General features: G+C 37.9%; 1 protein-coding gene across 5 annotated transcripts in view; it reads right to left on the reverse strand.

Moving 5' to 3' along the window:
- DCAF6 (DDB1 and CUL4 associated factor 6) overlaps nt 1-25,879 on the reverse strand; it is a 59,341-nt gene extending 33,462 nt beyond the window's left edge. For 4 of the 5 annotated variants that reach the window (XM_007434240.4, XM_007434239.4, XM_007434238.4 and 1 more), the window contains exons 1-8: nt 25,606-25,879; nt 17,469-17,530; nt 12,790-12,882; nt 12,130-12,315; nt 11,638-11,751; nt 9,303-9,438; nt 7,110-7,324; nt 2,276-2,369 (exon numbers count right to left, since the gene is read on the reverse strand). In XM_007434240.4, the coding sequence (XP_007434302.1) occupies nt 2,276-2,369; nt 7,110-7,324; nt 9,303-9,438; nt 11,638-11,751; nt 12,130-12,315; nt 12,790-12,882; nt 17,469-17,530; nt 25,606-25,699 (994 nt within the window). In that variant the 5' untranslated portion in view covers nt 25,700-25,879. Of the gene's footprint in view, nt 1-2,275; nt 2,370-7,109; nt 7,325-9,302; nt 9,439-11,637; nt 11,752-12,129; nt 12,316-12,789; nt 12,883-15,349; nt 15,384-17,468; nt 17,531-25,605 lie in introns of those variants that run through there. The other variant, XM_088144524.1, reaches the window with a different exon arrangement.
- Between the last annotated feature and the right edge of the window lie 596 nt (nt 25,880-26,475).

Below are 26,475 nucleotides of genomic sequence, written 5' to 3' on the forward strand. Positions count from 1 at the left end.
TACCTCCTGGAGAGTGTTCTTGATCTGGCCAACTGTTGTGAAGGGTGTTTTCTTCACCAGGGAACGAATTCTTCGGTCATCCACCACAGTTGTTTTCCGTTGTCTCCCGGGTCTTTTGGTGTTGCTGAGCTCACCGGTGCGTTCCTTCTTTTTGAGAATGTTCCAAACAGTTGTTTTGGCCACGCCTAATGTTCTTGGTATCTCTCTGATGGGTTTGTTTTGTTTCTTCAGCCTAATGATGGCTTGCTTCACTGATAGTGACAGCTCTTTGGATCTCATCTTGAGAGTTGACAGCAACAGATTCCAAATGCAAATAGCACACTTGAAATGAACTCTGGGACTTTTATCTGCACATTGTAATTGGGGTACTGAGGGGATATCACACACCTGGCCATGGAACAGCTGAGAAGCCAATTGTCCCATTACTTTTGGTCCCTTAACAAGTGGGAGGCACATATGCAAACTGTTGTAATTCCTACACCGTTCACCTGAGTTGGATGTACATACCCTCAAATTAAAGCTGACATTCTGCAGTTAACACACATTGTGTTTGTTTTATTCCAAATCCATTGTGGTGGTGTATAGAGCCAAAGATGTTAGAATTGTGTTGATGTCCCAATATTTCTGGACCTGACTTGTATGTCCACAAATATGAAACAAGACTATCTATCTTAGAATTTAGAAAAGATTAGTTGGTGTATATATCTATACTGAGGATGTAACAGAATATTCAAATTACCAAACCACAGCACTAATCCCTCACACAAACTTTCACTTAATATATTATAAAGAAGAATAGAGCCATATATGGAGAGAAAAATGTCAAATTAACAGGCAGATTTCTGAAAAGGCACAGGATATAAGATCAGGTACTTAACATAGGAAAGACAATGAAGAGAGCAACAGAACATAAGGAGGTTGTTTATCTTTGCTTTATTGATTATTCAGAAGGTGAAATACATTAAAGCTAATGGATGTGCCAGAACATTATTTTCCTGAGGAGTATTTACAATGAACAAGAAGCTACTGTAAGAACTGAAAGTGGAGAAACAGAGTAGCTCAGAATAGGAAACAGAATGAGACAAGGATGCATATTGTCTGTTTATCGTATGAATATATTATCAGAAAGACAGAACAGGAAGAGATGACAGCTGAAATATGAATAGAAACTTGTAACATTAACAAATTGGTATATGCAGACAGTTAGCACAACCCATATTAACTGAAAGTAAAGATGACTTAGGCTCATTATGAAAATAAAAGTAGAACATGAGAAATCTGTTTTAAAATTAAATATTAATAAGATAAAGGTAACAGCAACTGATATGCTTTATGAACTTCACTTGAAGGTGAGAAAGTGAAATTGGTCAATAGGTGGGCTCAAGAATAGATTAAAAAAAAATGAAAATCTGCTGGAAATATAAAGAGGAGATTAATCCCAGGAAGAAAGATCAGAATAGTTAAAGTAATGCTATTTTCATTACAATTTCCAGTGATAACACATGGCTCTGAAAGCTGGACATTGAGAAAGGGAAAGAGAAAAGATAATTTTGAATTATGGATCTGGAAACAGTTGTAAGAGAACCTCCAATCAATAGATTCCTAAGGCCAAATAAAGACTGCTCTTTTGAGGGAATTATAAGCAAGCTAAAACTCATATGTGAAATGTGATGGGAGATGGGCGACAAGTTGAAGGAAACAGAAGAAGCAAAAGATAATGGATAAAGTGGATTGAAGAAATTAAAGCTACTGCTGGAATGTCTTTGAAAAGATTATACATTATCACTGGAGACAGGTTAAGACTTAAGCATTTGACAATATTGTCACTAAGGGCTGAATCTGATCAATAGCGCTAGCTATGTTGTATGAGGAGAAGTTTTGCTACATCTCCTTCCTTCTTGTAGTCTCCCAGCAATGACTACAAAAACCTGCTGCAGTGGGTTCCCAATCTATCACAATAGATTTGGAAGAGTTCAGAAACTAGAATTTTCTCACTAGAATTTCCTGATTTGATTATAATGGGGAACTTTGGCTTAACACAAACCAGCATTTCTGCATCAGAGCTGATGCTTGATAGAAGAGAAGAATGAGAAACAATTTGTCTACGGCCTGAAATACCATAGTTTATGAAGTCATGGACAACTGTCTAAACATGGTCATTATCTACAGTTACAGATGGAACATGTCTCAAATTACAGCATCACTGTATATACAACATTAATCCAGCAAAGTTTGAATAAAAATTAGGACAAATATATAAATCCAAATATATTACCATCTCTCTCTCTTTCACTTTCTGGCCTTGCTCTAGGTCCAGTATCTGACCAATCTCCTCTTAACCGCAAACGTTTGACAGGAGGCTGCCGTAACTAAAGAAAGACAAGCAGGGAAATTAAAGATGCAAATATTTTGTTATATTTAGTCAGAAGTATTATATGAGATAAAGTTAAAATTCTTGCACTTTAATTACAAGTCTTATTCTTATCAATATGGATAAACTTGCAACCATAATTTGGTTTAGGAAGGAAGTCAGAAAACTAGTACTGTCATTATATCTATGGACTACTTTAGATGCATGTAAGAGCTTGAGAATGACCAGTGGGATTTTTAATAGTTTTTTCTCTTTAGTATCAGGTCCAGGAATAGACAAACTGATGCACTCATTTTTTTTTTTACTCCCAGAATCCCCAACTGTTAACTGTGCCAGTTGGGATTTATGGCATTATATTCTAAATCATCAAAAGAGGACCACGTTGACTAAACCTATGCCACAGCATAAGATGTTTTTTAATCTTTCTTCAAGTTCAAAAGAGGTTTGCCATAAGGCACAGAGGTTACTGGCTATGTGTTTGAGAACAGTGGGTGAGCTGTAGAATTATTTAGATTAAGGCCTGGTAAAGATGGAGAGCTGGCTACAGCATTATATGCCCTCTTCCCACAGTCTCCCTCCTACCCAGAGGACACTGCCTTTTTCTTCTAATCTCGGAGAAAGGGAATTTGAACTAGGCTTAATGTCAGGCTTCCTGACCTGGACTTGGCAGTAAATCAGAGATCTCCTGAAACATCACAGTTTAGCTTGAATCCTTGGCTTGACAATTGGCAGAAGATTCACAAACAAGGTTCAGCTAGATTAAAATGAAGACAAGAATGAAGCTGTACAAACAGCTGATTGCCCACTTCTAGGGAGAAGATGTAAACTTGTTTATATTTGTGACTTCTTCCTCCCACCTTTCCAGATTAACAGAGTTGTTAAACAGTTGTTGCTTGTTTACATAACAGCCATCTTGGCTTGGGAACTGCTCATTCCCACCTCAACCCTTACACTTAATAACAGTCAGGTTAACTTCTTAAGGATTGCTGATTTAACATTAAATCCTAATATAGTTGAGTGGGAATCAGGGAAAACTTGATTGAGAAAGCAGAAATAGCAGGAAATGACCATGTAATGCTGAAGTTCTTGATTTTAATAAACTTAAAGAAATGATAAATAGGACTCCATGACATGAGAAGCTAATGGGAAAGGACTTCAGTGCAGGCAGAAATTCCTGAAAGCACAATTGTACATAACTCCAACAAGGGGGGAAAAAATGGAGGATAACAAAAGAAGCCAATGTGGCTTCATAAAACAGTGAAGATCTAAAAAATAAAAACAAGACACAGAAAGTAGAGAATCAGTCCAGAAACTAAGAATACAGACAGGTTTCCCAGAACTGTAGAACTAATGAGAGGAAAGCAAAGCCTCTGAATTAGCTGAAGTTAGCAAAAGATGCCAAGAACAAAAAGGCTTCTTTAGATGGTCAAAATAAAAGGAAAAGAATTGGAATACCAGCAGCTTAGTGAAGGGAAGGTGCCATCCAATAAAAATTAAATTCCTATTTTGCTCTAGTCTTCTCACCAAAAACACTATATGTTCTACCAGGAAATTGAGAAATGCAGGATGAAGGGGCTGAATTGAGGGTTGATTCATTGAAATATGATCATGGAATACCTCTTTACTTTGAGTAAGTTTAAATCTTCAGGACCAGATGAACGGTACCTAGGACACTCAAGGAATCCTTATGTATTATCTTTGAGAAATTCCGGAGAACTGGGGATATGCTAGATGACTGGAGAAGAGCAAAATATCCATATCTTCAAAAACAGGAGAAAAGATGGTTCTAGCAAACTACAGAGCAGTCTGTTTGACATGATACATGGGAAGATTCTAGAGCAAAACATAAATTTATCTGTAAGCACCTTGAAAACAATATGGTAATTAGCAGATGTCAGCAGGAGTTTGTTAAGAACAAATCTTGCCAAACTAATCTTATTTCATTTGCTGATCAGATAGCTTCCTTAATAGATTCTGGGCATGCCATAAACCTAATTGACTTCAGCAAAGCCTTTCACAAAGAACCCAGTGACAAGCTGACTGGCATGACAATTAAATGGATACATAGCTGGCTTGAAAATCATACTCAAAGAATATGATTCCTAATCAAATTGCAATTTTAGACTAATCAATTGGAATAAGTTCAGGAAACAACAGTAAAGATGATCAGAGGACTAGAAACTAAACCTTAGGAGGATGAACTGAGGAACCCAGAATTATGGGCTTAAGTTAGGGTGAAGAGTGGAACCATTTACCTAGAGAGGTGGTTGGCTTTCTTTCATTGGATGTGTTCAAGCAGGGCCTAGACAGCCACCTGCCTAAGATGCTTTAATTTGGACTCCTGCAAAGAGCAGGGGGTTGGACCTAATGCCCTCGTCTGAATATTTAATTATAAGATATTTAATTGAATTTTATCTATTAATTCAAGCAAAAATTAAAAAGCATTGGAGAGACAGAAAAATCTGTATACATTAGGGCTATGCATGCTTTGAAAGTTATTTGGAAGAGGTGTTTTAGCACTCAAGGGAACTCTCAAGTGTGGCACCTCTTTAAAGTAGCCGTATCATTCCCAGCCCACTTCACAAACTGTATTAAAATCTCAAGATATTAATTATTTCTTATTTTAATTTACAATGCCTAAAAGCTCCTTTGTTTCTAACATTAAGGGAACTTGTCAAAAAATTGTTCCACTGTCCTTTCTGTTAGTTTTCTCCTTGTCTTCCAACTATTTTATACAATTGCTAATCCTTTGAGACAATGTTTCCCTTCCCATTTTATTTTCTTAAGTAGCTACTTTAATTTATATTGTGATCTGTCTTGAGAGTCTTTGGCCCAAAAAAGTGGAGCAAAAATATTTTAAATAGATGAAATGAATATATACATGAGAGCCTGATACTTAAAAGAATGCAATTTCATTTAGTGAATGTTCCCCTTTTGCTACAGATAATTATTCAAAATTTGCCATTAAAAACTTTTAGCTTTCTATTTAGAAGACACAACGTACCCTATAGGAACATTTTTACATATCTACTCAGTAATGTTCCACAGAACCTATTTGCTCCTGATGGAAAAAGCAGCCAAGCCACGTAGGGCTCTATAGGTTAAGATCTAAACTCTGAATTTCATTCAGAAACCTACTGATATCAATGCAATGCTTGCAATGCAGTGCTTGCTAAAGCAGCTCTCACCCATCAGCAAGTGGGCAGCTGCATTCTGTTCCCACTGCATTTCCGGGTGTTCTGCAGAGGTAGACTCAAGGACAGCATGTTGCAATAGTCAAACATAAAGATGATATGGATATGAATCATTTTAGCCATTTTCCGAATAGCAAGCAATATGTTTATAAATAACTACTGCCCTATACATGAATATTTATCAAATGCAGGCTTCCATTGCTTTATGCTATGGCTATGTTCCCTGAAAACCCTGCATAAAGTGAATTCATATAGAGCAGGCCTGTGAACCAGGAGGAAAAAAGGGGGTTGCAGGGCATGGTGTCAGATTTGTAACCCAAATGCACTGACAAATGTACTCATAAATACAGAGACTCATTCTTAAGCACTACATTACTCGAACATGTTTTCTTCCTTGTCTCAAATTCTATATTCGGTGAAAGCATTTTCTCCATGTTTTCTACAACTAGATTTCTAATGTGCGTATCATGACAAAGACAGAATGCATCACAACATTAAAATTTTTGTTAGCATTCTTTGTTACGTTGCACACAGTAGAGTTGCCTAGGTTAAAAGCTTATTTACCAGCTTTCACACAATATAGTATGCCCAACTTTCTTGTGTTAGAGAGGTCCTTTTCCTTCTCATTTTGGGTATGGGGATTGGACAAGATGTTGACAGCCATTTTGACCCTATAGTAACAGTAGTAGTTATTGCAGATATGGAAATAAGTGGGAAATGGGATGCACAACTAGAACAACTGTACAACATGACGGTAAACGTGTGAGTAAGAGCAGAAAGAGGCGTTGATGGAAAAATTCAAGCAGTTTTGGTAGGAAGTTTGGCATGTTTTTAGACCTTTGGTGCAAATTGACTATCCTAGCATAAATTGCATAATAGCTTCATTTTGTTTATTTTCTTTGTTTGTTTCTCTTTCTGCATAAAGAGAATTTGTGGATGAAAATGATCTATCGCATAATAGCAAATCTTCAAAAAGCAATGGAAACTCATGTGAGTAAAAAAATATAGCTAACACAATATTATACTTGATACAGCCAGTAAACTTTCTTACCTGAGTTAAATCAAAACTACAGTATCTGAATTTCCAGCACAGGTTGAATCACTTGATGTTGCAATTGTTCGTACCAAATTTAAGATATTTAGTTCAAAAAGGAAACATCAGAATTTTAAAAACAAACAACAGCACATCTATTTGCATCTTTTCTCATATGCTGCCCAAAGTTACATGGTCTGAGTCGGGCAGCCATATAAATGCTTAAATAAACAAACTTGTTCTCTTCTAATACTGAAACTTTTTTCCTCAATCAGTAAAAATCAAATAAACTTATAGCAGATATTTTTGTTCACAAGCTTACCTTAATAGAATTACCTCAGAATCTATAACCAAACTATCTTCTATCTAACATTTATCATGTATTAAAGATTTTTATTTTTTAAAATATTATCTAAAATACACTGATATAACAACTATAGTTTAAGAAAAATATTTGTTTTAACTATAGCCAATTGTCTTGACATCAAAAACAGCACCATGGAATGCTTACCTCTTCTCTTCGCTCTTCTGCAGAAGGAACTTTAAGCTCTCTAGCTGTATCATCCTTGGGATCAAACAGGTAAATGTAGTCTGAAGAATAGCTCACAAGAATTTCTTGTCCATCTTCACTGTAGCAGAGAGATGTTACCCTACAGGATTTATTATTAAGATGAGGAGGAACAAAACGTGCCACCAATCCTGTAGTACCCCTGCCTGCATAATTACCTATATGAAAAAAAAAAAAAACAGCTGAAAACATTCTCCATTGTTCAAATGCAAAACAGTATATCCAAATCTGTCTAGTGTTCATCTGAAATGAAGAGACTTTTACTGAAAAATATGCAGTTTGCAAGAAACATAAACACCCTTTTTTTATTAGACCAAAGAAGCAGTTTCTCACAAGGGCAAACACCTACAAGAAACACAACAAAGACAACAGTTGAGATTGGGGACGCCTGGGTAGCTGACTTTTACAGGGTTTTGTGCTGTGTTGAGCACAAAATTTAGGTTTTGAATGGGCCAGGGGAAGATATATCAGGATCACTGGGTGAGCTGTTTCAGGGAATTTAGTTCAAGCCTCCTCTTCTAGCTTTCTTCATGATTTTGGGAGCCTGGACTGCTGGTGACCTGAGCCTCAGGCTGCCACTGACAAAACCCAGGTCTGTCTGCAATAAAACTGCATTTGTTCATGACTCGGTCATGGATGAGCAAGCAAAACTGACATGTTCAAAATTTCTTTCCTATCAGTGGCAGCGTACAATAAAATAAAATCAAGATCAGTAAAAAGTAATAATACAATTGGTTATAATACAGTTGGTTGATAGCCAGACCAATCAATAAAACCCCAAATGCTCACTCAAACTTAATAACCTTCCAGAATGCCCTTTCAATCCTATTCTCCCCCAAACCCTAAATCCAAGCTCCCTACCCCCATTACATTATTATTTTGCACACTGCAATCTTTGACGCCATGGTTGCAAACATGGCCTCCAAAATATTGCCTTCCAAAGTTTCAGGTCATTCATTTGGACATGCCAGTGCATGTCAGTTTAGTGGTATAAAAATTTGTAATAAATTAATAAATAAAATGGGGAGGTTATTATTTTTAAAATAGATAACATAAATTTAAATACATAAATCCTATTTCTGAGCTTAAACTAGAGTTTAATGTGTCTTCCATTTCAAAATGGTAGGAAACTATAGAATCAATTTTCAGCAATGGTCAGAGAAATTTCAGGGGACTGCAAAAAACAAAACAAAACTAAACCCCAAAACAAAACAAAACAAAACGGATGTTTGTTCTAATGCTGCCCTAACTACAAAATCATCATAATCATGATATTTAGTATTTAAACTATTAAACAGAAAGATGGAACCATTTTGCTGATAGACATGCAATTTCCTTCTTGAGCTATAGATAGTCTTTGCTTTAATAGGGACTGGAAAACTGGTTGCTAAGTGGGGTGGCCATTAAGCGACTCACCACGTGACCGGACCTGATTTTACGACCATTTTTACGATGGGTTGTTAAGCAAATCACCACGGTCATTAACCAAATCACATGATTGTTAAGCGAATCCAGCTTCCCCAATAGGCATTTTTGCCAGAATTCGCTTGACAACCATGTGATTTTCTTAACAACTGCAGTGATTCGCTTAACGACCGTCGTAAAAAAGGTTGCAAATCATGATCATGTGACCACGGGGGGTGGTGCGATGGTCTGTGACAGTTGTAAGCGCAAGTACAGGTTGTAAAGCACTTTTTCTGAGGTCATTGTAACTTTGAACTGTCATTAAACGAACGGTTCTTAAGCAAGGACTCCCCATACTCTCTTTTAAGTAGCTCTTACTTCAAACCTGAAAGTTGCATTTTCAGTGAAGTTCAAAGATTAGCTTGGAAATTAGTGAAAAGCCTGCTCAGTGAGGCATAAAATAATACACAAATCCAATTTAAACAAACCTTTTAGAATATCAATACTTTTCAGTCCACATTGCAAGAAAACACTGAGACCAACCTTAACAGACTTTGAGAGCCTTTTAAAGCAGTAGTACTCTGAATATTATGAGCTACTATGAATATAAACAAACACTGTAGAGAAAATGTTTTGCATTACATAAATTCCTTGGAAGTTCACATCTCATATACCTCAGCTATGGTGTTCAAAAGTAATATATATCATAATGTCATGCCAGCACCATTCTACCTGTTGCTCTTGTGCCAAGCATGCGCCGATCATATATTCTTACTGAACTATCAGAACAGCCAACTGCAAGATAATATGGTATTGGTGGGCAGATAGCTACAGAAGTGGCAGCTCTCCTACAATTGATTAAAATATCCTAGAAAAAAAGAGAAAATACCACACTTATTTGAAAAGCCAACACAAATATAGTCTTATCTGATCTCATCAAAAGTCTAGCTCTCATCAAAATAGATTTTAATCACTGGAAAGCAGATAGGAATACATAGCTAGCGGAACACAAAAGCATGGTATACAGCAATTTCCAATCATCATCTTTCTACTTTTGATTTTCTTGAAAAAAAGACAAGTACAGTGGTACCTCGGGATACGAACTTAATCCGTTCCGTGACTCTGGGCGTATCCCGAGTTGGTCGTAACCCAAAGGAAATTTCCCCATAGGGTTCAATGTAAATCCGGTTAATCCGTTCCGCCCTCTGAATTTGGTCGCACCCCGAGGCAAATTTCCCCATAGGGTTCAATGTAAATCCGGTTAATCCGTTCCGCCCTCCGCCCGAATTTGGTCGCAACCCGAGGCAATTTCCCATAAGGTTCAATGTAATTACCGTTAATCCGTTCTGGCGTCCACGGACCACACGGAAAGCGGCCGGGCGCAGCGTGGTGCGGCGCGAAAATGGCCGGGTGCAGCGCGGCGCGGCGTGAAAACGGCCCGGCGCGGCGCGAAAACGGCGCGGCCCGGCGCGGCGCGGCGCGAAAACAGCCCGGCGCGGCGCGAAAACGGCCGCGGACCACGCGGCAGGGCCGGAAAAACAGCCGCGGACCACGTGGCACGGGCGGAAAAATGGCCGCGGACCACGTGGCACGGGCAGAAAATGGCCGCGGACCACGTGGCACGGGCGGAAAATGGCTCGTACCCCGAGGCGGAGTTCGCAAACCGAGGTAAAATTTTGGGGCCAGAGCTGGTCGTAACCCGAAAAATTCGCAAGCAGAGGCGTTCGTATCCCGAGGTATCACTGTATATCCAAGGAGGCAGATATTGCATAATTTACTTTAAAAGAAAAGTAAAAGTAAAAGTAAAAGAAAAAGAAACAAAAAGAACAGAACAGGGTAGATTGGTTTTACATACAAATAACAGGACACAATTAGGGTAAAAGTAAAAAAAAGCTATTAAATAAAAAAGGGCAAAACTGATGTGTAGAAGTGAAGAAAACTAAAATCATACCTGATTCCTTTGATAGCATATTTATTTTAAAAATGAGTATTACAGGTAGTCCTCAAGTTACAACTGCAAATGGGGCCAGGATTGCGGTTGCTAAGAGATGTGGTCATAAAACATGACATCATGTAACTGCATCGCTTAGCAACAGGCAATCCAGGCAGTCCCAGTTGTCATCATAACCTAAGACACATGGGTCGTTAAGCGGGAAGCAGAGAGAGTTCCAGGTAACAAATGCAGGGGTGCACCAGGGGGAGGGGAAGGCCCTGGGAGGCCTGGCACAGGCTGCGCAAGAGTCAGGGAGGGGGTGCTTGGTGTGGCATGACCTCAGAAAGGCCAGGGAATCAGGGTGCAGGGTACATGTGATCGCAGGGAAGCTGGGGAAAGAGGGCGCAGGGTGCATGCATGTGTGTGTGTGATCGCAGGGAGGTCATGGAAAGGGTGTGGGGGTGCATGTGTGCGTGAGCATAGGGAGGCTGGAGGACATGGAAAGAGAGTGCGAAGTGTGTGCATGTGTGTGATCGCAGGGAGGCTGTGGAAAAAGGGCACAGGATGAGTACATGCATGTGATCACAGGGAGGCCAGAGAAAGAGGGCACAGGGTGTGTGCATATGATTGTAGGGAGGCCAGGAAAAGAGGGTGCAGGGTGTGTGAGCAAAGGAGGGAAGGAGGGTACAGTGCGTGTTAAAGAAAGGCTGGGGGGCAGGGGGAGACTTACCTCAGCAACTTGAGGCCTTCCTTGTCGGCTTCCCACTGACTTTGCTTGGCAGGGAAGGGCACAAATGGCAATAACATGACCGCGGGGATACTGCAACTGGTCATAAGTGCGAGCTGGTTGCCAGGCACCCAAATTTTGCTCACTTGACCACAGGGGCGCTGCAACAGCCAGAACTTTGAGGACTGGTCATAAGCCCCTTTGTTCTGCACTGTTGTAACTTTGAATGGTCGTAATTCGAGGACTACCTGTATATACTCTATTTTATCAAATAAAATGTTAGTATTTATTCTCATTTCTAAGTAAATCTTATGTTCTCTTTATATTAGAAAAGGGGCACTCCTGAACAAGCAAATCAGGTTCTGAACATAATATGATACTTCACATCTTTAACAAATCTCTCTTACATCTTTACAGTCTTCTTTTGTACAACTCGTCTTGATTCTTGTATCAAACCATCTTACAGTACCATCTTCTCCACAAGACAGAAATGTGTAAGGATCATTTGGGACTGTCATGATCTACAAAGTAAACAATAAGTAGAATTAAAAATGGCAGCAACAGCTGCTTTAAAAAAATTGAAGTTAGGATACTGCATAAATTGTACCTATACAATCTTCTTATATAATGTAAGTTAATATGAGAAACTGAATTTGGACTTGAGTTACGTGATCCAAATACAATTAGAATGAAAATATTAACTAGCATTTGAGGCCTTTTGGCACACACTGAATTTGATATATCCATACAGTGGTGGATTGAAAATAGATTTCCAAGTATTTATGTGTCTTGGTCTGCTTTATTTGCAAGCCGCTGATGTTCCATCTATGATGGCAATTTGCATAAGTCTTTAATTAATGCTCATGTTTTTATAGCAACAAGGTATTATATTGTAGTACCTCATATGTAGTTCCATAGTGGCAAGTAAATTGGCACTGTCTGTTGGTTTCAGCATCTTGTTCAACATTAGTATAAAAAATGACCCCATCTCCAGAGCAAGATATTATTTGTTTATCATTGGTGCATGGTAAGAATTTTGCGCTAAAAATATTTGCCCTGTGTCCTGAGCGAATGGTTGTTAATACCTAGAAAACAAGATTAACATTTTTATTAGGCTACACAGGGAAGGAGGGGTATGATAATTTGTGTCCCTCTTTCTTACCATCTCCATCCATCCACCAGAATCACTTAGTTATCATGCCATTTTATATTTATAATTGATTCTTTCTGACAAGGTTGAGGCTAAAAGTCTCCAGATCAGCCAATTAATTTCACAGGTGTATAAAAATCTGACTACTGTATTAATACAATACAATAATACAGTATTTACACTATAGCATGACTGGGAGCAGTAGAAAAGGGAACAGGAGAAATTCATATGTTCAAGGTAACAATGTAGTTTTCTGTGAAATTGGTGAGTTTTGCATCAATCCTTTAATTCAGGACAGATAAAATATTTTGAAAGCATATAGGATTCATGATACATGTAATATCATTAAAAATGTGTTTACAATAGCATTTTAACCATAAAAATGAAGAAAAACAATTGGCTACCTTACCTTTCTACTATATGGATTAGTAATTACAAGATTAGTATCATCAGATCCAGATAGAATATATTCTCCTGTATCATTCCAGCATATTGTATTCACCTGTGAATAAATATTTAGTAGCTACATAAATATTGAAGGGTGTTAAAAATTACATATAAAAACATTAAAAGCATTTAAATTGGCAACAGGAAATATTTATGACTAATAAGCAAGATCCTTGGTTTGGCCTTCAATTATTTACATTCCTATCCTGCTGAAAACTATTACAATGGAAGTCACAAAATAATACCCCTCCAAGATGAATAATCAATTCCCAGTGTAACTGAAAAAAGAAAACCCTACTTTAAATGTGAAAAGAGGCTTAGTTGAACATGTCATTAGTATGAAACTAATATGAGGGAGGTACATCTAGTGGGACTGAAAAAAGGGCCTTCTCCATGGTACCTCCCGCCCCATGGAATATCATTCCCTAGAGATAAGACCCCCCCCCACTTTGATAACTTTTCCGAAAGGCCCCGAAGACATGGTTTTGTCAGCAGGCTTGGGGACCCCAGGCTGTTACAGAGCCGATAAAACATTAATTTGAATGTGTTTATTGCCACCAGGGGGGTGGGGGGGTATTGTTTTTTTGTATTTGGGTTTTCATTTTGTAAGCTGCCTGGAGTCACCATGTGTGAGTTGGGCGGCCATATAAATTTGTTTAATAAATAAATAAATAAACTGGGTCTAAGGAATGTACTCTGCATACGAAATGTTGTTTAAGTCAATATAAATAACTGCACATTTCCTGCACAATTAAAATGCAGCACCTCTCTTTTATTCATTGAAACAGCCACATCTTTTGCAAGTCATTCAACTGCACAGTTTTTTTTCCTCTTGTAGTCAAGTCATAACTTATTTGAAAATCACTATGAGAAAAAGTATGGCAGAAAAAAACCCACAATATATTACTGCATTTACCCAACAGGAAGACATATTTTTCCCACCCCACCCCCTCCAATAATTACCTGAGAATTCACAGGATTGTTATTCACTGAGAAGAATAGAAGAGCTGCTAAAACCAAGTAAATTAATGGCAGTACAATGGCTGCAAACTTTGTTGCTGAAAAGTGTGGACCCTTTCAAAAATTAACGTATTACCCATTGCCAGGGAAGGCCTGCTTGATGTACACTTTTTGTAATGTATAACATTACAAAAGAAACAGTCTTTCTTCCCTGTTTAATTAAATTTCTCCTTTGTCTTAATCTCTCTAATTCTATTTGCTTCCTTTCCCTTCTTACTGTAGAAGTTGCATTTCACCTTACCACATACTCATTCTTCTGGATGGATCAGGAGACTGTATTTATGTATCTCTTTATCTGCATGTGCATTATGTGTGACAATGATTTGGGAGTGAAAGACAATTGTTGCTAGATGCAAATGGGAGACAAATTAATTTCATATCTATAGTACCTTATTTTACAGGCAATCCATTTTAATTAATAACTATTAATTCAATTTATAAAGGTTTCTTTAACAACTATTAATTCAATTAATATACTTTTTGTTGTTCTCTTACAGGTAGTCCCTAAGTTACAACAATTAGTTCAGCAACCGTTCAAAGTTATGGTGGTGCTGAACAAATGGTATTTACATCCAGTACCTGAAGCTACAGCTGTTGCAGCACCCCTATGGTCACATGATCAAAATTTGGGTGCTCAGCAGCCCTCCTGCACGGGCACTTCAACTCTTCCCACCTGCCTATCTCTTCTCCCACCCATCTCTGCCTTTTTGGCTGCCCTGCACAGCAGCACTCCTTGGCGGTAGCAGCACTGGGGCTGAAGTAGAGGTCCGAGGCCTTCAGCAGTTTCAGCCAGCCCCCACCGCCCCCAGGCCTCTACTTCAGCCCCAGCACTGCTGCCGCCACCACCAAGGAGTTCTGCCTCAAGCCCCATGCCACAGCCAGCCACCACAGTACCCCAGTGCAAACCCCAGCTGCTCTGCACTCCGCAGGCCCTGCCATGTCCAGCTGACCTTCACTGTCTTCCTCCAGCTGCTGACGAGATGCGCCTGGCCTGGCCCTATGCAAGGCAGCTGCTGGCCACACCAGGCTTTCTTCCGAAGGCTGCTCACACCATTCTCCAAGTAGCGCATACTGTTCTCATGATGCTTCGAAAGGCTTCTGAGGCTTTCTAAAACCTCACAAGAAGGCTACACCTTCTCCAAATAATGTGTGTACCATTCCTGCAATGCTTCAGAAGGCCTCAGAAGCAGGGCCAGTGGAGGGCAGGGTGGCAAGGCTGGCAGGGCCAGCGGAGCACAGGGCGGCAGGGCTGGCAAGTGCAGGGCGAGCATGAGCAGGGCAGCAGAGTGAGTAGAGCACAAGACAGGTAGGGCAAGTGAAGCATAGGGCAGCAGGGCTGGCAGGGAGAGCAGAGCGCGGGCCGGTAGGGCGGCAGGGCAAACGGAGCACAGGGGCAGAGTCAGCAGAGTGCAGGGCAGCAATGCCAGCAGAGGCAGCCAAAAGGGCAGAGATGGGAGGGAGACAGACAGGTGGGAAGAGCTGAAGAGGAGGCACTCCCTTACCTTGCAAAGGTTCAGGGCTGGGAGAGACCAAGCCAGGAGTAGCTTTGATCAGGATAGGTCCTCACCTAATGATTGGTGGCATTTGGTTAACGACAGCAATGGGGAGTGCTAGGATTGCCGTTGCTAAGTAATGCGGTCACATGTCGTTGCTCTTTATGACTGCATCACTTAGCAATGGAAATTCCAGTTCCAATTACCATTGTAACTTGAGGACTACCTATTTGTGGACTACCTGTACTGTCTTTTTCTGAAAGATGACTCATAGCATATGTGTATATGTCTGTGTGTGTGTGTGTGTGTGTGTGTATGTACTGCTGGAACTGGGAACCCTAAATTGATTAGATGAAGATTAGATTTTTGTTCTATCCATTCTTTCTTTGGGAACATCATGTTGAATTTGAGGCTATCCTTTTGGATGAGTATGGTAGCAATTTGGATATCAATGTGTGAACACTTTGGAAATACAACTGGAAGGATAACATCTTGTGGTTATCTATCTTCCATTTTTCATAGACCTCAAATCCAGCTGCAGAGGAAAAATTAAATTACATGAGAACAAAGTTAAGCTAAGTATCAAGGGAAATATCTTCAAGTTCCCAACAAACTTGGAAAGTACTAGAAATGTTACATTTGCAAAGTGAGGCTTCTTCTTGCTCTCTCCTTAATATTCAAACCTGCTCCAGAGAATCAATGCTGGGTACAACTCAATGTTTTTATGTTTCTAATCTTAAAGATAGTGGTATTTTTTGCCAGATATACAATACTTTATGATAATCATGTATTTTCATATGCAAAAGTGTATCATTTGTTTAATTAAAAATAGTAATCAATTTCATTTTTAGGATCCCTTTCTTCTAAAACGTAAGAACTGGGAGCAGTTCACTGAAGGTTCCCAAGCAGTCTCCCATACAATACCAATAATATTTATAATTGTATGGCTTGAACATACACCCTTTGCATCACACCCTTTCAGACTATAATTTTAAACAAAATTAATTGCTAGATAAAATGCTGCCTCTGTACAAATACTGACTAAATTTAAATAACTCTTTTCAAAACAAGAAAGACTATTATTTTCATTATTTTTTAATATTCTGGAGCAGCTTATATTTTATCCAATAAATTCTCATATCTACATGAGGAGTCAGTGTGTTCAGTCTGCAATGATATAAATCCCACTCATGATGACACTAACTCAGACTTATTATTCCTACATGAAGTAGAATAACTAAAATCAAACTTAAATATTCTTGATAAGGTAAATCTTTAGATGATGCTATTAGTTTATATGGAAACATATCAATAAATTTAGAAATATTAGGAAGAAAAATCATAAAGATATTGCAAAATAAGTAGGCTACAACTCAAGATAGTCTATTCCTTCCCTATTCCATTCTTCCTTTTGAATTGTTTATTTTAGAATATAAGGAGGAGCTATCTAGGTTGTACTGAACTGTAAGCAAGTCTAGAAACAGAATGGCATCTTCTTCTCTTTCATGAAATCCCTCAAAACTCCAAAGACTGAAGCTGATTTGAGATACACACATGACAAGGAAAGAACTAAGAAAAATCCTATGATCATGAGCAGAAGGCTGCTCAGATAATACTGGATGTAGCCCATTATATTGTACTGCTGTATTGCAGGGTTGCTGATTTTGTTGGTTTTACATATTAATTACTTTGAGGACCCACTCAACAGAAAAGTGATTTAGAATATTTTGTTTAACAGCAGTACCAGAATAAATGATAGCATTTTTAATAAAAGAAAACCTCTAAGTTGCAATAAAGATTTTTAAATGCAATTATATTTTAAAGCATGTATTTTAAAATGTTCACGTCCAAACAAAGCCTTTCTTTCACAATATCAAATTGTTTGCCAGAACTATCTTATTAAATTATTGAACTAACACAAGGTTGCATCCTACGGTGCTTGTCCATTTGTGCAGTAGACACTATTAGACAACAGAATACCCTTTCCTCTGGAGATCCCTGCCTACTCTACAAATCTGCCCCTCATATTCATATCTGGAGAGAGGTTGCAAGAACATAATCATTTACCAATTTTAAATTATAATTTCAAAAGTGTTTAAAAATTTAAAAGTAACAAGAAATCACTTACACAGCCATCATGCACATTCAATGTTGCTTCAAGTTTTAATCTTTGGATAAATTCTCTTCTCCCTGGAAAAAAAAAATGCCAGAAGATTAATTGACATATCTTAATATTTACAAAGACCATCTGAAAAAATGCATGCCTCTCAATTTTCTGACGCAGGTATTCCATTGCATGTACACCCAAGATTCTCAAAGGACAATATGGACATATTTAAAGGTTATGGGATTTGATTTCCTGGGCAATGGGTAAGCATTTTTCCAGCCCAACCAGCCAAGCAGGCACAGAGTTATCCAACAAGTATTTAGTCAGAAAAAACATAGTGTACCATTACACAATCAGTACAATGTCAAATGCAAAACACAGCTGCCCCCAAATTTGAGTAGATTGCCCCACCTGCTCTCAGTACTTGAAAGTTAATGGAAACATCAACTGCAATGATAATCAACTAGCTACTGTGAAAACTCTACTCTTTAAAACACAATACTAACTTATATTTTTATTTTATATGTATTTTTCTCTGAAAGATATTCTTTCAAATGCCTATATTGTAGGTGTGAGTATGGATGTGTTTGTTTTTAAAAACAACAAAACTCTCCAATCCAGTAATATGTATGTATTCAGACTGAATGTACAGTTCACTCAGGCAAGAGATGAACAAAGGAAATGACATAAACACAGTTCAATATATTTATTTAACAGGTAAGATGGGTTAAGTCAATCCTCACTTATATATCAGCACCAGATTTTAGAGGTTTTATTCCATGAATTTATACAAATTAATTATAGATTAAGGCAATACTCTTTGCAGTATCTATTTATAGAGGAAACTGAAAACAGCATTGCCCTGATCTATAATTAATAGATAAATAGATATAGATTCCCTCTAAGCATATATATTCTAATCAAATGTGCAGTATATATTATTATTTTTGCAACAACTTATTAATTAACATTAATAATTTTATCAGATGACTAATTTAAAGATAGAGTCATGGTAAATAGTGGAATTGCCAATATCCAGCTCACCCTCACTTCCACAAATGCAAGTCAAATGTCACATTCTATTTTGAGCACATTGTTGCGATCACTGACCAAAACATTTTACTGCTAGGGCTGACCAAGAGCATTTTAGGTTTGCCAAGGGAAAACTTTTGATTTTTGAACCCTAGGGATTTAATAGATACAGAAAGAAATCCATCTGCTGTCTTGCTGGCAGAACATATAACTGACGTATAAATGTCTGCACAGACTTGGGTGATAAAATAGCTAGAGAAGTACAAATCAGTTTATAATTGAAGTGTTTCAGTTTTACACAAGTTGGTATAAAAGCTTCCATTATACACACACGCACATATATACATACATAATTTTTGAACTAAGAATTGAACTGAAAAACCCAGGAATGTGGAATGCAAAACATAACTATGTTCCAGTGTAAATTACATCAATTTATTTTAAAATGCAGACCATGCAAGAATTTTCAAGTTCCCTTGTTGTATCAACATCTGATTCTTACATTAGATCAGAGTAGGCATAATGGTTAACTTCTAACATTCTCTTCTTTGTTTATACATCAATATATAAAGATGATTTTATCTATTAAACATGGCATACTACTCCTTTCTTTTCCTACCTCCAGAAACATATCTTAGATGTAATTAGTATTATTACCAGTAAAGCTGATTTAAGCATTAATTCTTTATGGTGATATCTATGGTTATTTAGAAGATGGGCAGTTCAGGTTATGGAGGCTCTATATTTTATTGTGATCTTATTAGACTGCATCTAGTTATTGGTGCATAAAAAATAAAACTATAACTAGTAAATTATTACTACTGGTAGATGTAAACCTCCACATCATTTTTTCAGTATTTCCCTCAAATACCACTGTTTTAAAGATATTAATTCTAAACCTTACATATTTTTCTCCTACAACTACTGCAACTAATGAATAATGTAACTTCAGTTGCTGAATTTGTTACTTTCTTCATTATAGTGAATCATTATATACTGTTCTTTTCATCAAAGAGCAGCTGTGCTTAACCCAAAATATTCCATAGAAAATTCATTATTTTAGGAGAAAGCTATATTGGCAACTGATAATTCTGACAGTGTCTCCTTGACTGCCAAAATTATTAAACTTCAACTATTCTCTTACTATTTTTAAAAGCTTAACATAAATTAATCAACTTTAAAGTAATCCTTATCATCTATTTTATTTTTAATGGTTGAGATGCATTTTGTTGTCATATGAGTACTACATTATTATGTAAGGAAAAGCAATTTTGTCTATAGCAATCTTGTGGTCTTTATTGGACTTTTAAACATACCACACAGCCAAATGAGTACATAGCTAAATATAACCCTTCCTGCTTAGTCAATGATAATGTTACACATACTTGAATGTTCAGCTGAAGTAAACAGTGTTAGAGCAACAGACTAGATTTAAAATATTAACTTGCAAGTAAACAATGTTATTTCCACTATACAAGAAATGCAGTGTGTTCACATAACTTTTAAATTTTCTTGAAATACAGTATACTTATTTCCCATGTTTCATATTATTTACAAAACAATTGCATAAGCTCAAGAGATCAATATTTTTATAGTAAGCAAATTATAGGCCCAAGGACTTAGTCCCCACTAAATTATGACTCTGACAATACAACACTCACTTGATTGAATTTCTTTCGTTTATTTAAAAAAAAATCCTATATAGAAAATTAATGTCAAGGATAAGTTTTATGTGTAAGTGGGAGAAGGATTTGTATAAACAGAGGAGCATTCAGTTACAGGACCCAGTAGCAGTACAGCCATTCAGGGGTTTACTAACAGAGTGAGAACTAGTCTGAGTAATTTTTTCTACATGCACAGTCATCAATCAGATTATCTTTCCCTCGGATCAGAACTTACTTTCACCTTTCTACACCTTTTCACATTGTTCCTGATTGTATACAGAGTTAAAATTATACACCCATTCAATGACTATCACTCACAAACCTACAGCATTTCATACACGGCCTTTGCACAATTCCAAAATCAATTCTGCTATTGTGGAGTCCATCTTCACAGTAACTGCTCAAAGGATTGGTTGCTCTGCATATAACCTGAAAAATGCAATCTGTGTTTTGTATTTTAAAATGTAGCTTGGCTATTTTGACTTTCTGCAGATCCTTGCAACTGTCCTAACATGCAGAGAAGCAGAAGCAAGATATATCCTGTGCTTCTAGGGAAAGGTATTATTCCCGGAAACATTCCCAGTGCTTTAAATATATTTCATTTCTGATCATTAGATTTGAGCTGGCATTTAAAGCTCAGTCAATAGATAACTGATCCTAGAGGTTGTAACTAAAAGCTATACCCATAAGCAAACTCTATCCAATCTGTTAGGCCTCCCCAGGGGGTATTTTGCCTAGAAGATACATAAAAAGATAACTTTCCTTCAGTGCACAACACAGGTTCTGTTTCCCCCTTCTTTCACAAAGGCCTAGCCAGCTGCAAATTGTAAGGCTGTTGTTGAATTATGTTTTAAACTCTCCTCTTAGGCAGATGAGGGAGAACACTGGTTCATAGTATTCCCTGCCTGTTCTCTGTGTTCTAGGGTCTGTAACAGAGAAAACAGATTTAAAAGAATCTGGAGGCTTTGTCGTGGTATTACCTTCAATTGAATATTACTAGATAAAGTTTTTATATATAAATGCCAGATGTTCCTTTTATTTTGACTGATAAATAATTTAGTCATTTGTATTAAAGGAAAACAATTACTGAAACCCTAAATAATATTTTGATATACCTTGTTGTCTATTAACTGCACATGAAGTGTCTGCAGATGTGAGAAAGCAAAAATGTATTACAGAGTCTAGTCAAATCCCAAGTGTGCTGAACAAATAGTTGTGTCATCCAATAAGAAATGCAATGTTCAGCAAAGACCTCTCAGAGGACCTATAAACTTTTTCAAACTGCATTGGAGAGCTACTTTCAAACAAATGCTATAAAATTAAAAAGGAATTCTGTGACTATGAACCTATATCAAATATTGAAATACTGCCATGAAATTAATATTCTGATTATAATGGTAGGTAGGGTTTGGTTATTCTTAAAAATGTATTTTAATTAGTTTCTTATGTTTTTATAAAGCCGCTTTCCCAGTAAAAGCATATTTACATATTCTCTTAAATTAGTTCATTCATGGTGATCCAGAATCACTGACTGATTTTTTTTAAAAAAAATATTCTCTACATCAAACTTGCAGTTGGATAGTATGTAGATGGATTCATGTAATCTGTTGAACCTGGTCACTCAGATACATATAAAATGTTCCACATATAGTCTCCCTCTCATTCTCTCTCTCTGTAAACTTTTGGTACCTACCTATTTTGATACCTACCTTGTTCAATAAAGATTAGATATACATTGACTGGAATCATTTATTCCAAACTTTATATTCATGTCTTAATCTGCTTTGATATCTGCTTCTTTTTAAATGTTTACATACCACTATTAAACTGTAAGAGTTTACATTTTAAGAGAAACACTGATTGTATTTAATACTTTCATTCTGCTCCTTACAATTTCAAAATATTACTTTTCAATCATTTCAATGTAAAGTCAATTCAGAACTAACTTGCAAGTTTTAAAAGCACAGTAAACAATACTAAAAGTACACTGCTATATATACCCAGTTTATCTCAAGAAACTTTATGCATCTTCATCTATTAGGTATAAAAAAATGAAAATGTTTAACTGCTTACCAGAAATTATTGCGATACAAGAAAAACAATCTCTGCTTTCCTATGAGAGTGTATTCTAAGATTAGTTTACCTGATGTTTGACAGCATGCACAAATGTTGCATGTTTTTCCAGTAAACAGGTAGTTCATATGTGGCAGTAGAAAGAAGGTGCCACTTTTAATGTTTTAATACACTTGTTGCTACTGTATATATTTCACTTCATATTTATTTGCATCTGTGTTTGTTCTTATTGTAAACCACTTTAAGCACTTTTCTGATCAAAAATATGGCATATAAATCCAAACAATAAATCAAATCAAGAATGGGTTGGTTGGTGGGTTGGTTGGTTGGGTGGATGGATGGAGCAGTCCTGATGAAAATGGGTGGGTCAGTCCTTGGGTCAGCACATCTATAATTGCTTTCTTGATACCTTTTCAATCTACCTTTGGTCATACCTGTTTATTGAAACACCTTTTCCTCCACTTATTTGTTCTGCCAGCACTTCAGAGAAATATTATCAGGGTCACTCATACAATACAGTAGAAAAAACTAATGTAAAATAGCTAAAATGTTAAGCAGTAAAATAGCAACAAACTTGCTCCAATCACCAAATACCTCATATTCAACCACCAACTATTTTCAGGCTACAAATCTAATTGCTGGGTTAATTTGCACACACTGAAAATAAATATTTTTCTCTTAAATTCTAAACATATTGCATCACACAGTCCACTTACAACAAAATTAAATGTTTCAAAACTGCATTTATTTCAGCTAATTTATCTAATAGCACTTGTCAGCAAACATATCTACTCTAAAGAGAAAGCCTGAGGTTTACTAAAAACACACACACACACACAAAGGAATGGTAGGAGCGGGAGGGCTTATTAGTTTTCTTCTTCTTCTTCTTCTTCTTCATCATCATCATCATCATCAACAACATTTATATGCTGCCTGAGTCCCAACAGCTTTGGGTGGTTATAGGGTCTCAGTATTTTAATTGAAAGCAACAACTATAACTGACCTATGAAACTAGCTAATATATCAATATCTCTAGAATTTGAAGTTCTCTGAAAGGCCAATTCATTCTGAATATAAATAAGTCAATATCTTGCATGTTTTAGCTTATCTCTCTGTAACAATGAGGGAATAATTCCAAGTAGAATTGGAAAACCATTGCCCAGTCTTAGACACAGCATTTCTAACTAAGGTGACTGAAATATGATAACCTGGACTCCCTCAAAATGGATGATGGGGAGAGAGTGGCCTACTAGTTTATTAAATTACATATATACACAGACATTACTCAATCTCTTTCAAGGTAAGTAACATTTTACAAAGTGCAGAAAAGGAGTAAGAAATAAAAAGCTAAAGTAATTAAAGAGAAGAGGTAAGAAAAAAGAAAAAAAAATAGCTAGATATAGTTAAATAGGGATCTTACATCCAATGCATCTAAAATCTACAAAAGAGTTCTCACCTTAAACTTACTCATACCCAAAGTCAGCTACAATATTGAAACAATAAGCATGCCATGGTCCCTCCAAAATATCCCCATAATGCTCTCTCTCCCTGTAATTAAAATGGGAAAGTGATGGGAAGACTATTCAAACTGCATTCACATTTTTATGCAAGAAAAAATTAGTATTCGGAGCGATAACATGACTCTGCCTCTTTTCCTGCCCACCTTTTCTTTTTCTAGAGTTGCCTTTTGTTTTCTTCTTCCATTTAGTCATTTAGCTCTTTTAATATCAATCTTTGTGGATATTACCGTGCCATAATAATTCCAATGATATGCATAATTTTTGACATATTTAACCATGTACTGATGGCAATGGACTTGTAATTCTGTATAATATTGTGACCTAATTAATTCACATGGAAGAAAAGAAATCACTATCTAATGATTTTTTTTAAAAAAAATCAACATTACTAGCAAATTAACTTCCAGGAGAATAAGCCACAAGACTGTGGCTCTAACAGAGTCTAGATCAGTTTTGACAGATATGATTGATACATTTGGAGGAGGATACTGTGGGAAAACAGCCTGTGTTAGTTTATGGTAGTGAAAATCAGGAATCTGGCAGCATCATTTGTGCAGCTCACAAAATTTGTACCTTTTAATAAAGTTTGGTAAACAGAAAAAGCGCTTCCACACTCCTGATCTTTTGAAAAAGGATATTCATTTTTATCATAGTAGAGCACACTAAAACAAATTAAGGAGAAATCAAATGTACACCTGGATGTAGACAGGTAAGTCAGGAGTGCAAACCTCCTATGCTATCACATTTTTTCTACCAAATATCAGTCTTCTAATAAATTATATTCTACTATCTAAAGTACTAAATTTTAATATGTCCACAACAAAACCACAGGGGTGTCATTTGAAACCTTCCCAATCTCCTTCCATACTGGGCAGTTTTAAAAACAAAAAAAAAGTTATCAGTTGAAAAAATAATTTAGTATGGCTATCACCCACAAATTGACTAAAAGCAGTGTTCTTCTCACAAACAGAAGTTTTAGAAAGTCTATAACCACACATGAAAAATACAGAAAATGTAGTGCTACGTACATTGCTTTTCCTCCATAATAAAAATTTAAAATAACAATTTGATTTGATTTCACTGCCCAACATGTTTAAAGCCCACTGTAGATTGGCTCAACAGGTTAAAATGCATCCATTTTGCATATAAGTGAAGTTGCTACCATATTTTGTTATGAGCGATTATTCTGGAATGATTTGCACTAAATCTTTGGGGAAAAAATTCGAAAGTCTATGAAATCCAGAGTCTCATAACATTGGAGTTAAATGTTTGCAAGGGTTAAGTACATCCTGAGCTAACGGAAGGCAGCGAACGACACTGAGCCCCGTTCTGATTTCTCTTTGCTATTTCTTGGACAGACCTCCTAGAGCAGCGGATGGGGAAGGCAGAGGGGACCCATAATTCAGTCGCTACTTGTTTAAATTGAATTCAGTCCAATTAATTTAGAACTGCTCCATGACCAAGTGCAACATGTGCCGAAGGCTGGGAAATTAAAAGGAACCCGAAAAAACTACAGGTCAACGATTCGCGTTCGGAAGAGATGGTCTTCTTTCCCAAGACTCACCGCGGAAACTTGCTTTGGGTAAGGGGTACGGAGGGCGCGGGAGAGCTAGATCGGTCGAGGTTTTCTAGCCGTTTTTACCGACCACCCTGGGCGTCCGTTCGCCTTCTCTCCGCTTCGGCATACAAACCCACCCCACGGCGCTGCCCCAAGGAGGGACTCACTGTCAGAAAAGACGCCCCACTACGATGCTGCCGAAGCTCGCGGTCAGGAGGATCGACCCGAGCTTCGCCGCGCGGCGGATCAACACAGGGCCGCCGCTGTTCGAGCGCCCCCGACCCCGCCCTCCTCCCCTTCTCTTTCCTTACCTAGATACCGTCTCCGCAGCAGGCCGGGCTCCTCCAGGCCCAAACTCCGTTTCTTCACATCCCACAGGAGGTGGGTGCAGCAGCCGCGGGACATGGCACCGAGCGCTTGGCCAGGCGGATCGGATCTGCCACCGCTGGCGCCAGCGACATCAGTCGCTGCCACTTACTGAGGGCCACCCCTCCCCCGCCTTTACCATGGAGACCGCGAGCGCGCCTTGCGCGCGCGTAACCAACGCCGCCGTCGCCTCTTCGAAGAGCAGTCACAGCAACACAAGCTCCTCCCCCACCCCGCCCACAGGCACGGAACGGCTCACTGGAGACATCGCGAGAGTTCAAGCGGGAGCAGAAGAATAGTTATTTGCAGGGGCCGTATTTTGCTCTGGCTTTCTGGACAGAGACCAAACGAACCACCAGCCGCTTTAAAGGCCTCCTTCTTCTTCTCTCACGTCGTCGGTACACTGAATGCTGAAAGGTGTAAACAAGCCAAGACGAATTAAAGGGCAGTGGCAAAGGTAGACTCGGCCCTGGCTAGAGTTTGAAAACAGTTCATCGTTCGTGAATAAAGCTAAAGAAACATCCTAGGCCGACATTATTTCCGGAGCCAATGCTCCGTAATAGAAAATGATTGTTGCTTCACCCGTCATTGCTTAGCGCTCGCTTTACGATCGTCATAAAAAGCCGACAAAAATTGACTCTGCTAATGTCATCGACACGGGAGAGTAAGCCGGTGCTGGCAAATAAGACCGGCTGTCCAATGGCGTGAAGGTCAGCTGTTAAGCCACGCCCCTCTCTCCTTCCAGCAGCAAATCAGAGCGAAGCAACCCGGACTCGTCCTACCACCGGCTTATGTGCATGGGGCAGGTTCTGGTT

The sequence above is a fragment of the Python bivittatus genome, unplaced genomic scaffold (genome assembly GCF_059951505.1).
Source record: "Python bivittatus isolate LINGU-HERP-01145 unplaced genomic scaffold, Pbiv_v1 ctg000350_np1212, whole genome shotgun sequence".
Taxonomy (NCBI): Eukaryota; Metazoa; Chordata; class Lepidosauria; order Squamata; family Pythonidae; genus Python; species Python bivittatus.